Below are 14,412 nucleotides of genomic sequence, written 5' to 3'. Positions count from 1 at the left end.
CAGTCTATTCCACTGCCTTACTATTCTCACATCGGAGAAGTTTTTCTGGATTTACAATATAAATTTACTTTGCTGGAACTTCAAGCCATTGTCGTGTGTCCTCTTCTCTGCAGCAAGATAAAAAGGTGCACTTCCTCTTTATGGCAGCCCATCAAATATTTGCAAACTGATACCATGTCCCCTCTTAAGTACCTTTTCTGCAATATGAACATGCCTAGCTCCTTCAGCTTCTCTAGGTATGACTTGCTCTCCTCTTTGTTGCCTGCCTCTGGACTGTCTTTAACTTCTCCATGTCCTTCTTAAAATGTGGAACCCAGTACTGCAAGCAATATCCAGCTGAGGCCTAACCATCCCAAAACTGTATTCACCTTTTGTGCAGCTGCACCACACTACAGACTCATATTAAGTCTGTGATCTACCAAGATTCCCCAATCCTTTTCCATAGTGCTGCCATGCAGCCAAATGTCACCCATTTTATATTTGTGTCTTCGATTATTATTCCTGAGGTGCTGCACCTTGCATTTGTCTACACTGAACTTCATCCTGTTAGTTATAGCCCAGCCTTCCAATCTGTGGAGTGCCTTCTGAATTGTGCTCACGTTCTCCAACATGTTCACAATCCTTCCCATTTTCATGTCATCTTCAAACTTGCTCAAAAAGCCTTCTATGCCAGCATCCAAACACACTGAATAGCACTGGGCCCAAAATAGGCCCCTGTGGCACTCCATTCAAAACTTCCTGCCATCCTGACTTGGGCCATAATAATTACCCTTTGTTTGTGGTTATTGAGCTAATTATCTATCCACCTTATCAGTAGTTTTATCCAACCCACATTTCTCCAATCTGTTGAGAGGGTCATGTGGGACCTTGCTAAGAGACTTGCTGAAGTCCAGATACACTATATCCACAGCACTCCCTTCTTCCTCTCAAGTAGTTACTTTGTTGAAGAAGGATATCAGTTTTGTTTGTCATAATTTGTTTTTCATAAATCCATGCTGGTTGCTTGTGATCAGCCTTTCCTCTTCCAGATGCTAACAAATGGCTTTCTTTAGGATATGCTCCAGTAACTTCCCAGGTATTGAGGTGAGGCTAATCAGTCTGTGGATACCCAGGTCCTCCCTTTTGCTTCTGCCTTTTCCAGTCCTCTGGTACCTGGCTGTCTCCAGCAACTTAATAAATATCTTTGCCAAAGGCTCTGAGATCTCCTCTGCATCCCTTCAGTACCCCTTGGGGGTCGGACCTGATGATCTGTTTAGGTCCCTTCTGACCCTAAGTACTATGATACTATGATACCCTGGGATGAAGTTCATATGACCCTACTAACCTGAATTCATTCGGACCCATCAAAAGTATTCTGACCATCTCCATCTTTTTTGTTATCTCCTCCCTCAGCTTTCCCCCTTCCTTATTAAGATAATCCTTATTAGGAGTCTGGCTTAATTTTTTCTGAAGACTGAGGCAAAGTAGCTGTTGAGTCTCTCCACCTTCTTTGCTTCTTCAGATCAACTGATCTTTGGAGATAAGTTATAATGAAACTGAGATTGTAGAGCTTTTCTCTGACCACTGGCCTTTGTCATCTCATAGAAGAACAGATAATATTTATTTTTTATATTCCTACTGTAACAATATAGTTATTTTTATGTAAGTGTCCAGAGTAAAGGCTAGAAATAGCTGAACCAGGACTCTGTATGGGGAAAGACTGTTAGCAGAAGGTATGTTTAGTTTGGAGAAAGAGAGATAATATTTGAAAGGTTGCCATAAAAAAGAGGGAGAGTAACAGTTCTCCCTTGCCAGAAAGGGCAGGACATGAATCAATAATTTTAAATTATGGCAAAGCAGATACAGATTAGCTCTAAGGAAAGCCTTACAGTTGAACAGAATAGACTAAGTTACAGAATCTTCTTCCTTGCAGGTTTTTGAGAGGAGGTTGAATAACTATTTGATAAGGTCAATTTACAAATAGTGCATCCTGCATTTTTGCAGAAAACCCAGACCAGTTGACCCTCAATGCAGAAACCTAGTTCTATGATTTTTAAGACTTACTTAATCAAAAATAAATGCAATATGGAAGTATGATAGTTTGCAAACTAGCCTGGAGCAACTAACCAACTGTACAGGACTACAACTGAGTGGAAACCAGTGCTCTTTGAGGGCATGTCCAGATGAGCGTGGATGTTTGTTTTCCTGAGGACAAGTAACAGCAGCATACACATTGACCTCCCGGGGTCATACCACCCCCCCATGCTGCATGGTAGCAGCATGGGGAACACCTGCATGTGCAGTGTCTGGTGCTGCAGGTGGGGATACAGCACCACATACTGGATGTCCACGCTCCTCTGGATGAAGCCTTGAATGGACATAGTTGTAGTAAGCAGCTGAGCTGATCATTCTTAATTCAGCAACCCTTTGAGGACTAAGCAGGTTGTGGACTCTCTCTTTATGAAACATCTGGGTTCTGCTGCATATCTGACTGAAAAATTCACATTTCTTGTTGAAAAATATGGCAAAACTTTTTGGGAAGATTTTAATGAGAAAGTCTTGTAAGGAGCAAGGAATCTGTGGGGGATATATTTTATTAGATTGACAAAATGTTTGGGATAGATTCAGACAAGCTTTCAGGTACTGCACACTATTTCTCAGGTCTCATCTATGGGAGACCTTTACTATGATACCCCAAAACTTATCTACCTCTATCCCCAACCATGCAGTTGGTCCAACATAAGATAGCATGCACAAAAATCCTTGCCTCGCATATTTCCTGGGTGATCACGGCTATAACATCACTTCAACACAATGAGAATGTCTTCCCTTTTAGTAAAAAAATATGGATTTTTTTCCATTTTTGACTAGCCATAACTATATATATTCTAATAAACAACTAATATATTCTCCATATAACTAATTAAAATATTTTCATTTTAAACACCCTCCTTTTATGTTTAGGAAAAGTTCTTTCTCTACAATCAGTTCAGTATTAATTCAGTTAACAAATATTTGTTCAGGTTGCATACAACAAAGAAAAAGGTTCAGCTTATTATGGATCCTTCTTGAGGATTGTTTGGGTACATTAAAGGGCAGCAACTTAGGTTGATTCTGAATGTTAATTGAATAAAACAATGAAATATTTCTAGTTTATTTGTGCAAGTAGCAGTCTGTTGCAAAAAAAATCAAACTATCTCCTATAGAATTAGTCTGTATATGGACCCTGTCTCTGTGGTGGCTCTCATTTTAGAAATTTTTTCAATCGGGCAATTTAGAGCAATGCATGCCTTGAAAAATAGATCAGTGAAGTCCTGCCCTCCCCCCTCACCTATCTTTCTCATTAGACTAATGAGAAACCTGACTTGTGACTAGCTAATGTTCTAATCACTTTACTATTGCCACATTCAGTGTCAGTTTCTTCCAGAATGGTTCATAAATACTATTACCATATTAATAAATGCAGTATGACACCAATAACAACAACAACAACAAAACACGTTTAATGAATAATGTAATGTAATAGTGTAATAAATAATGTAAATGTCAGTTCTTTCTGTGGCATAATTGGAATATTGATAGACATGTAGGAACCTAGTTAGAGTGAGATAATGAATATAACAGATGCAACATTATTCTGTGGGTTAATTAATACTTGGTAAGAAAACTAAAGGGATGCTTACCTTTCATTTCCTTTCTCTTATTTTTGTTACCTCATAGTATTACAGTTGGTTGTTCACCTTCTGGCAATTTATGGCTATGTAGCCAATGAGTGGCTAACTCCCTATGATGTAAATATGAGAGTGCAGCACTCCCAGTGCCGTAACTGTACTAGAAACTGATGTCAGAAATATGAGATAGAGCCAGAAAAAAGTTATTCTTTTTAACATCTCTCAAAACCCTTCAGGAAAAAGACCTCTCAGTGATTCCACTGTATTCCTCGCTATGTCAGATGGAGTATTCAGAAGAAAGGAGATCCATATGAAATTCTTTTCTTTCCGTATCTTTATGTGTTTGACATTTTTAAGTTGCAGCATGAACATTAGTGAAGTCTCAGTGAACAAAGTAACCCAAATTTAATACAAAATCTAGATAGTTCAAGGAGCATATCACCTACTTAGAATCCAAGGCAGGATCCAAGGCTGGCTCTGTCAGCAGTGGATCCAGATGGGATGCAATGGCAATGTCACACCTCCCTTTCAGACCATGCCATGGGAGAAGCACCCAGGGACTTTTAAAAACCCCAAATCAGGAATGAATTCCTACCCCTCCTTTTCTGTCTGTGCTTACTGCCGCATCCACTTTTCTCCCTGCCCCACTCCCATTCCCCACTTCCTTGCCTATTCCTGCTCCTGTTCCCCTTGTCTCTGGCTGCCTCAAGTATGGGGGGAACTCCAGAGTTGCTCCTGTCCCATTCCAACCTGGCTGTGCAGGTAGCTGGGCTCAGCTGTGAACAGCAGCAGTGGCGGCAGCGGGAAGATTTCTTCTCCTTGCCCAATTTCCCTAGGTGTTCTCTGCAGGCCTAGCAGGAGGCTCAGGGAGGGGGAACCCATAGCCACTGCTGCCACTGCAACTATCCCCAACTGTCCCCAACTCCCATATAGCACCCCACCATGGAGCAGGGCAGAAGCAACTCTGGAGCTCTTACTGCTGCTGGGACAGCCAGAGGCAGTGGCAGTGGTGGGTGGGGAATGGGAGGAGAGAGGAGGTGTCATTGAGCATGGAGCAGAAAGGAGGAAGCGCTAGGAGCAGGAAGGGAAGGTGTGGAAATTCCTGCCTTATTCAGAATCTTAAAAATAAAAGACCCCAGCTGTGATGTGATCTGCCTGTCCCATTGATGGTGTGGGGAGAAGCTGGAAATGGGCACGGGGAGTGCTAGCACTCCTGCAGCACCTGTCACTGCTCCTTCACCTCCTTTTACAAAATCCTGGACCTGTCCATGGGCTGTCTGTATGGAAGTCTTTAAAATGGCTGCTTGTCATATCTTACCACATAGAGCAAAGCTTCTTCAAAGAGATTCTTCAAATAGCCTATTGTATTATAAGAAGGAAAACCACTGTTGTTTGTATTGTCTGTTCCTCTGATGCATGACCTGCTGCATCTTTCTAAGAAAAGAGTTGTCGTCTTTCATCTGGTATCATATTCATAAAAAATGAATAATAAATTATCTTTCTGCAATCAAATTTTTCTTTTTTGTCTTTGGATGCTGTTTTTTGTTATTTGAATGGCCTATCATGCATCACTCTCTTTTTTTTAAGCTGGATACATTTTGGTAAAAGAATTCAAGGACATTCTGCTTTGCTTTATGAAAATGAATTAAGTAGACAATAAATGCTGTGTCTGTTTGTAGCAGGGCTTTATGCAAAAAGAATGTGCTGTTCTGATTCCTTCCTTCTCATGGAGCTGTTTGGAAAACATTTTCACATTACTCCTGTGAAAAATGTCTTGGGAAAATACAGTTTGAAGAATGTCAACCAAAATTATGGTTTTCCTGCATCATTTTTCTATTTGAAATGGAAAAAAAAAGTTAAGAAAAAAGAAAAGGGAGGAAACTTATTCTCTGATGGGAGGTTTCTCTGAAATTAAGATTTTTCACAAAATCTTTAAATATAAACCCCACCATTCCAATTTTCTTTTTAGATTTTTTTTATTTCTTATGACCTCCTTATTCAGAGGATTCTTGATGAATTAAAACTGTTCCCAGCAATGACAACGAGACTTTGTAGGACTACCAAGGGAGTAGCAAAAAGAATATATGTTGCTGGAATGTACATTTTAAATTATGCTAAATATACTTAGATTCCCCTCTACACATATTGTAAGAAGATGATCAGGAACCTCCCAAATAATGGAAGAGAATGATGTAATTAATATAATTCATACAAATGATATTAATTATATCTAATATTTGGAATTATTAGAATGATTAGAAATGGCAAGACAATCAACTTAAAGGGGAAGACATCAATTCTAAACAAATATGTATAATAGCAAATTCTCTTGGTGCAAAGCATTGTGGTTTCTTAATTTCCATTTGACATGCAAAAAACTGTTTTATTACCATAGTAAGGAAAGGATGTAAAGGAAAAGAAAAGAATACATGAGTTTCTTTTCAGAGCAGGAGAGAGGGATGTCTAAAACAGATGCATTATTACAATTTTTTATAACTACAGAAACTGAAAGAATTCTGAAAGAAGCAGGACAGATGAAGAACATTTGTCGATGAAATGTTGAAGATATCTGTCTTCTAAGATATCAGGTTATAGACTTAAAATAAACAGGGAGAATGGCATAAAGAGGACTTCAATGATCAAGGACTAGTGGCGTCCTTATTGTTCTAAACAAAATTAAGAGTTAATTTCAGCAGAAACTAATTTATTTTCTGGGCAAAGTCTTGGTGAAAAAGTGATCTGAATATTTACATTTGGAACAGAATTTGGAAGAGGATATAACTGAAAAATGACCTACTTGCCTTTGTTGCTGTTAGTTTGTCATCACCATTTTTCATTCTACTTGCAATGTTTTTTATTATTTTAATATACATAATTCTGAAATGAGGGATTTATTTGTGATACATTATTTAAGAGGGAAATATTTTAAGATTTTAATAAATAGTCTATTTTTTTTTAAATTTTTATTCTCAGTGTTTGGATATACTCATATTGTGGTTTTTAATATATAATACAGATGTTTGTATATGTGATTCCAGTATAGTTGTAACGGGTATGATTTTTCATTCCATTGCACAAGTGTTATGATAGAGTTATGTTACATAACATTGCATTAAAGCAGTACACCAAACTAGAACATCAAGGGATGCCTTAATTTTTACTCCTGTTCCCAATATTAGTAAAAAAAATTGCTAATAATTGAGAAGTATCTGTAAATAAATCAAACCATTTTTATGCTATGGTTTGTATAATGTTAAAATAATGGAAAAATGATTAAATGTAACATTTCAGTTAAAACTGTGTGTCCAAGAGACATTACACTGTTGTTTTTTAAAAAAATATTTAATATAAAATTAGGATGATATCTGTTAAAATAGAATACCATATTGGTTATAAATATTTATTTACAAATAATTAATAAAATATTTCTAATCTATGCTAAATACTAGCTTGATAAGGACTTAATTTTTCTAATACATCTTGCAAATGACAATGTAATTACAAATACTGTAACTGCAAACACTGTTTCTGCTGTTATAATGAATTTACATTATGATAACAATCTGAAACAGATAGTTATTATATTTACAGTTTTCTTTCTGTCTTTTTGTCTTTCTATTTTTTTTTAGTGTCAGATGCTCCAAATTCAATTCAGCAAGTGCTCTGAGAACATACACAATTTTTATCATGGCAAAATGGAATGCTAGAAGTTGTTTGGTGTGAATGGGCCCTGAGATGAAAATGCTCATCATTTCTAAACTGTGCATTCAGACAAATGGGTTCAGAAGCAAAACTCTGTACAGATGTAGATTAGGAACATGTCCTGACCAGTTCTGTATTATTTCCTGAATCAGAGGCAGCCTACTAATGGAAACTAAATTTGTGTGTGTGTATGAGGTCAGAATTTGATATTCAGAAAACACTGAGGAAGTGTTCAGATGTGAAAGAATTTTTTTTATGGAAAGTTGCACCTATTTATATTTGATACCATTCCTCTCCAAACAAAATAATTATTAAAGAAGATGATCAAAGAGTTACAACCAAGGTCTGGAGACATATGAATGTTATCCATAATGAGTACATGAATGAGCAATGAGTATTATTTATCAATGGATGGGGAAAATCCATGACCAAAACTTTAAAAAGGAGTGCCTAAAGTTAGGCTCTTCATCCAATTCATGGCTTGATCCTACAAGGTTTGAAATGGTCTTTGCTTCGTCTGCAAAGCACCTAAATATATGCTGAACTTTAAGCTATGGTAACATTCACATGCTTACAATTAAGCATTTGCTAAACTACTTTTCTGGATCAAGGCTAGTATTCAGTGCTTTGCAGGCTGTGGCTACTGGCTTGGTAGAAGATATTCAGTTACAGCAAACCAAAATAGATGCCCAACCTGCACTAGCTTTCATAGGAATTAGGCAACTAACTTTGGTATTGGACAGTAACAGTTTGGTGAGTATCACATTCAACAGATATATTGTCTTTACTTGCATACCAAACACATTAACAAAAATTAGCTATTGAGGTGCATGTGTTAACTGCAGAAACTGATCTGGGTGCATTTCTTAAGGTAAAAAATTGATTTCTATGTCGAAACAATGGCATGGAGATGCTGGAATGGCTGCTGGGGATGCTGTGGTTGGCTCCCTCCTGCATGAACCAGGGGCAGAATACACTTCTCAGTGTCACATTCTTGTCCCCTACAGCTATACAGCTAAAAAAATAACTCGCTTGCAGCCACTGCCAAACTAGTGGCAGTTGTTGGGTGTTCAGCCTAATATTTCACCAAAAGTTGCTGCCAATTCAGCAGCAACTTCAAGAGGGTTAAACTGTGAGGTTTTGGCTGAGCAGCAAGCAGGGTGGCAGTGATATTAAGTAGACTGTACTCCTGAGGCCAGCATCAGGCATGGTGAGCTTGTGCTGTGGCAGTTAAGACAGTCTTATCCAAGGGTACGTGGTATATGAATGAGTAGAGTAATATGTTCTGCCGTAACATTTATATCTGTCTGGTTTGTAACTTTATCCTACTTCATTAAGGGTTAAACTTTCAGCATTTTGGGTTACTTATACAATTGTGGACAAATGTAACAGTTAAATTAGAGTAGACTGATACACACTCCTGAGTGTCAAGTCCTCCCACCCTTTTAAAATGGATTAAAGTATACCTGCCCACAGACTTTCCTAAGAACTTCTAAAGAGAAGTCTTGTTGGATTCGTCTGTGTGCCCATTATTTTTTAAACATCATGTGGATTCAAGAGCCCAATTTTAGACAAGCAATTTGAAAGCCCTGATCCTGCATTTTATGTAATGCATGCATGACAGTGTGATTTTGAGGAGCTCAAAATAACATTGGAAATATTTTATTTCAGTTTTAGAATAGTGCTAAAGATAACAAACTGGCTCAGTTCAAATTGTTTGTTAACTCATGAACAAAATGTGAAACCAGTAATATTTATTGGAAGCACAACAATAGACTCCTTATAAAATCACACAGAATTGCAATATTGTGAAGGAAATAGCTAATTTCTTTAAGAAAATAATTTATTTTCCATAATCACAACATGGAGATTGAATTCAGTTACTGTACATATATTTTCTTGCAATACTCTGGCTGTCTATAAATACTGGATCCACTGATGCCACCTTTGCTGCTATAAATGAGTGAATACAGTGTAAAACTGCAGTCAGATCCTGAAATTCAAGTTCCTAAAAGAGAAAGTTGGAAAGGAAAGGAAAGGAAAGGAAAGGAAAAAAGGGAAAGGAAAGAAAGGAAAAGGAAAATGGTAAGTTATACTGGGTCTGACATTTTAAGCAGAGAGAAAAAGATACAACAGCAATAGCAATGTTCTTTAAATGAAAACTGGAACATTATGAAGAACTGTAAGACTAAAACTAATATTATTAAAAGAGAAGTTTCCTTACCTGCTTTACTAGCAATATCTTAAATTATGACAATTTACTTTCATTCTTATGCTTTGGAAAGCAAATACAGGCTACTCAGTTTGCATTGATAAAGCAACAACAGATGAGATTGATTGTTATGAAAACATGCCTATAAACTAACACACTTTTTCGAATGAATTCAGCATTAACAGTCTAAATTGTCACGGAAAGAAGGCTACATAGTATTTTCTGCATAATTCATAACTGTTGTCGGCCTGAATTTTAAATGTGTTTACAACATTTGGGAAGATGTGCAGGGAATACTGCTTGTTTAAAAAATGATTGGGCACAAATTCATATACCCCAGCTCAGTGAAAAAGTCAGAGTTGCTTTGCTTTTAATCAGCTCTCAAATCCCCTCCTATTTGAGTAGCTAGTACTTTCCTTTTCATGCCAAATTACATCACTTCATTCCCCCGTCAATACCAGTCAGACACAGGGTGATATTCTGGTGAAGGAATACCACCCTTCTGATGGAATAATAGTCAATTTAAAGGGTACAGGATACTATAAAATGTACACTTAAAATATACAATGAGAATGGCTTTTTCAGGTAGGAAAGACATTCTGTGTTAACAGGACATTTATTTATTAAATATGTTGGCTATGTAGTAGGTTATCCAGGGGCATTGTGTATCTTTGGTTTGATAAAAATCAAAACAATCATTGTCTGTTTTGTATAGAAATATTTTGATGATATCTCTTAAATAAAATTCCTCAGATCAAGTATCTAGAACTCAAGGTCACTGTACTGGACAAAAATAAATCATCAGACCATTGTCATTTGAGAACATACACTGCTAATCATGGCTATTTTTCTGAGTAACAGAAATTTTCTCTAACATTTTCATGGACTAAAAACAAATTTCTTAAACTCCCAACTATGCTGGGACTCGATTCTGCAACCCTTAGTCACACGAATAGTCCTTACTCACCCAAGCAGTCCTATTGAAGTCAATGGAAATACTCATATATGTGAGGATTACTCACATGAGTAAGGGCTGCAGGATCAGGCCCAAGATTGCCAGCCAGAGCTTTCTGAAAATGAAGATAGATTTGGGTATTAAGTCAGTGATACAGATTATGATTTTGCATTTGCATTTATACAGAATCTTTTGAGCTTTTTGGATCCAAAATTTGTTTACGTATCACACCTAAAACTACTTCACCCATGACTGGGAGTACCTACACAAGATACTTACTGCAGTTGCCAAATTAGCTCCACAGTAAAGCATCTCCGTCTACACGTGTGAAGCTATTAGGCCACAGTAAACTAATTCACTCTACCATAGGTTAAAACGGTCCGATACAAGTATTATCCTACAGTGGAGTTTTTTATTCTGCCACAAGGCATGTGTAGACAGTAACCAGGGCTGGCTGGGACTGATGGTACTACAGTGCAGGGTTGCCTGTGGCTAGCCCTGCGCTGTAGCACCCTCATGCCCCAGACAGCCCCGTCACAGCATATTGAGCTGGGGCAGAGCAGATCTGGGCTGGCAGGCTGACCCCTCAGGCCTCCTGCCAGCTGGGCCTGTGCCGCCCTGGCTCAATGCGCTGTGGTCCTGGGTGCATATGTAAATGCTGAACCCAGGAGCAATAAACTCCAGTGTGAACTGCACCAGAGTGTATTACATTGCACTAATTTCACATGTAGCTGTGCTCACTGAAGCACAACAGCACTACACACCACAGTTTATAAAATGAACAAAGAATACCATATCACCTTGGATTGATAAAAAATGTAGATAAAGAAATACATGGGAAGTAAGAGTAGTATACTGGACTTGTCTTCATCCATAAATAATTAAGAGTACTACAGAATTTTTAATAGCCAGTAATAATCAGAATATTGGTTTTACATATCATCTAATTTTAGGAAACAGTGGATGCATTTACATGAGATGCTAACAGTGCAGTAAGCTACTGTACAGTATTATTAGGCTACTGCAAAAAATGGAGGACAATAGGGTGTTTAAAGGTACTTTTTCTATCATGTTGTTTTGCTATTGGGCCCCTTGGGCATCTTGGCAATATGGCCTCTCCATGCTGCGACCAGGCCAGGTCTGGCTTCATTTTGGGGTGGCCACTTGTGTGCCCCCACGAGGACCATGCTCTCTCCCCTGCTGCTAAGCCCCTGGTCTGCGGGCATCCCTGATGAGCCCATGCAGTTTGGGTACTGCTTCAGGGAGTTCTTCCCCAGTTACCCCCTGTGGGTTTCCCCTGGGCACCTGTTCCCTGCCCCTCTGGGCTACGGTCCTCAGGAGGAGGTCTCTGGGTACATGTTCAGCCCCCTGCTGTGCTCCAGGAGGGGTCTGGCCTAGTTCTGCCTGCTGAGGGGCCTGCTGGCAGCATCTCTCTGGTGCTCCCAGTGGGCACCATACTCATGGCTTCCCCGTGAGTCTCTGCTGAGAGGGATGCAGCTGGTTCCCTAGCTGCCACGTTTGGGATACGTGTCCAATGCCTCCTTGGCTTCCTCCACAGTGGGGAGAGTGTCTGGCTGTTCCCTGGGTGCTCTGGTGGGGGTGAGAATGGCTGGGCCTGCTTCTGGTCCCCTAGCTGACGCTCTCCCCTAGCCCTGCCTCTGATGTATTTTTGGCCTGTTGCTCGCACACATGTGGTTTGGCCAGCTGTGCTGCCATAGGCAGGTGAGTCAGCCATGGGGTTTCACATACCCCACCCCTTAGCTTGGGGGTCAGGTTGTTCTTGGCCACCTGGCCTTCCTTGGGTCTGGGGCTGTGATCTGGATGCGTCTGCTGCCCTTGATCACCTGGTACCTGCTCTTTGTTGTGTTGACAGGATAAGACATCAGCTACTACATTTAACTTGCCCAGACAGGGTTGTAGGGCTAGTGCCCACCAAGTGACCCATGCATTTTCAGTTTTTGCTGAATGCAGCCACCTTAGGTGAAGCATCAGTTACTAATGTGAATGGCCTCCCTAGCAAGTAGTAGTGGAATAATTCCACTGCCCACTTGATGGCTAGACACTCTCACTTGATGGTGAAATACCAGAGCTCATGAGGGAGCAATGTATGGCTCACATAGGCTATTGGTCTCTCTTCCTGCTCCTCTTTCTGGGTCACTACCACTCTTATTCTGGCTCCTGAGGCACTGGTCTGTAACATTAAGGGTTGATTAAAATCCAGGGTGTACAGTAAGGGGCTCTGACACAGTACCAGCTTAGCCTGTTTGAAGGTCTTTTGGGCAGTAGGTGAACACTGAACTTTGGTAGGTTGGTGGTTCTTAGTTAGGTCAGTGAGTGGGGTGGTCATTTCCAAAAAGTGTGGGACAAACTTACAGTAATAATACAGGAGGGTGGTGAAGCATTGGAACAGGTTACCTAGAAAGGTGGTGGAATTTCCATCCTTCAAAATTTTTAAAGCCTGGCTCAACAAAGCCCTTGCTGGAATGATCTAGTTGGGGATGGTCTTGCTTTGAGCAGGGGATGAGACTAGACAATATCCTGAAGTCCCCTCCAACTCTGGGTCTGCTGACAACTCTCTTCAGGCCTTGTGGTCTCTTCCAGGGCTGCCTTGCCTGGAGTCACACGAGTGGTTGGCTGCTCTTACTTCCCAGCAAATGCAACACTGTGACAGGAGCATACTCAGCATTGCTGCCTGAAAGTCATAGGCATGCCATTTACCCCTGGGCTATGTCACACCTGACCCTCTCACCCACCATAATTTGATGTTCCAAAGATGACCATGTATTTGCCTGGAGGTGATCTAGTTGTTCTATGCAGGCCATGGGTGACCATAGTGATGCATTTTCTGTGGGTCCCTACACCCTACCCCTTCTGCTCTGGTGTTATTGCCATTCTTGTTAGGATGTCATAAGTGTTTGCTAAATGGGCCACCCCATGGGGTTATGCTGAGGATCGGATCCTTATGGACCTTGCTTCCATTAATTCAGGAACATAAAAGAAGGGCAAATAAACAGATAAGATGAGTTCAAAAAGGCTCAGCTTGGTGACTAGGAAGGGGTCTGGTGCCTCACTGCCCTGAGCTTCTCCCCCATAGGTTCATAGATTCATAGATTCTAGGGTCAGAAGGGACCTTAATAGATCATCGAGTCCAACCCCCTGCATAGGCAGGAAAGAGTGCTGGCTCTAGATGACCCCAGCTAGATGCATATCCAACCTCCCCTTGAAGACCCCCAGGGTAGGGAAGAGCAGAGTGCTGGATCTAGAGGACCCCAGCTAGATGCCTATCTAACCTCCTCTTGAAGACCCCCAGGGTAGGGGAGAGCACCACCTCCCTTGGGAGCCCATTCCAGACCTTGGCCACTCGAACTGTGAAGAAGTTCTTCCTAACGTCTAGTCTAAATTTGCTCTCTGCTAGCTTGTGGCCATTATTTCTTGTAACCCCCAGGGGTGCCCTGGTGAATAAAACCTCACCAGGTGCCCCAGCCTCTCCTCATAGGGCTTGGCCTGCAAGCCCTTAACCATATGAGTGGCCCTTCTCTGGACCCTCTTCAGGTTATCCACATCTCTCTTGAAGTGTGGCACCCAAAATTGAATGCAGTATTCCAACTGCGGTCTGACCAGTGCCCGATAGAGGGGAAGTATCACCTCCTTGGATCTGTTTGTCATGCATCTGCTGATGAACAATAAAGTGTCATTAGCTGTTCTGATGGCTTCATCACACTGCCAACTCATGTTCATCTTGGAGTCCACTAGGACTCCAAGAAAGATCCCTTTCTACTTCCGTTCCACCAAGCCGGTCATTTCCTAGGCAGTAGGTATGCTGGACATTTTTCCTCCCTAGGTGCAGCACTTTGCATTTCTCCTTGTTGAACTGCATTCTGTTGTTTTCCGCC

At 40.3% G+C, this 14,412-nt stretch overlaps 1 protein-coding gene across 1 annotated transcript in view; it reads right to left on the bottom strand.

The window, feature by feature from the left end:
* Positions 1-9,228: 9,228 nt before the first annotated feature.
* Positions 9,229-14,412, bottom strand: part of SNTG2 (syntrophin gamma 2) — a 462,462-nt gene continuing 457,278 nt past the window's right edge. Inside the window, exon 19 of the mRNA XM_025203382.1 lies at positions 9,229-9,360. Coding sequence (XP_025059167.1) covers positions 9,229-9,360 — 132 coding nt within the window. The remainder of the gene's footprint in view (positions 9,361-14,412) is intronic.

Source organism: Alligator sinensis, unplaced genomic scaffold (genome assembly GCF_000455745.1).
Source record: "Alligator sinensis unplaced genomic scaffold, ASM45574v1 scaffold832_1, whole genome shotgun sequence".
Lineage (NCBI taxonomy): Eukaryota > Metazoa > Chordata > Crocodylia > Alligatoridae > Alligator > Alligator sinensis.
This window is presented reverse-complemented; position numbering and strand designations above follow the sequence as displayed.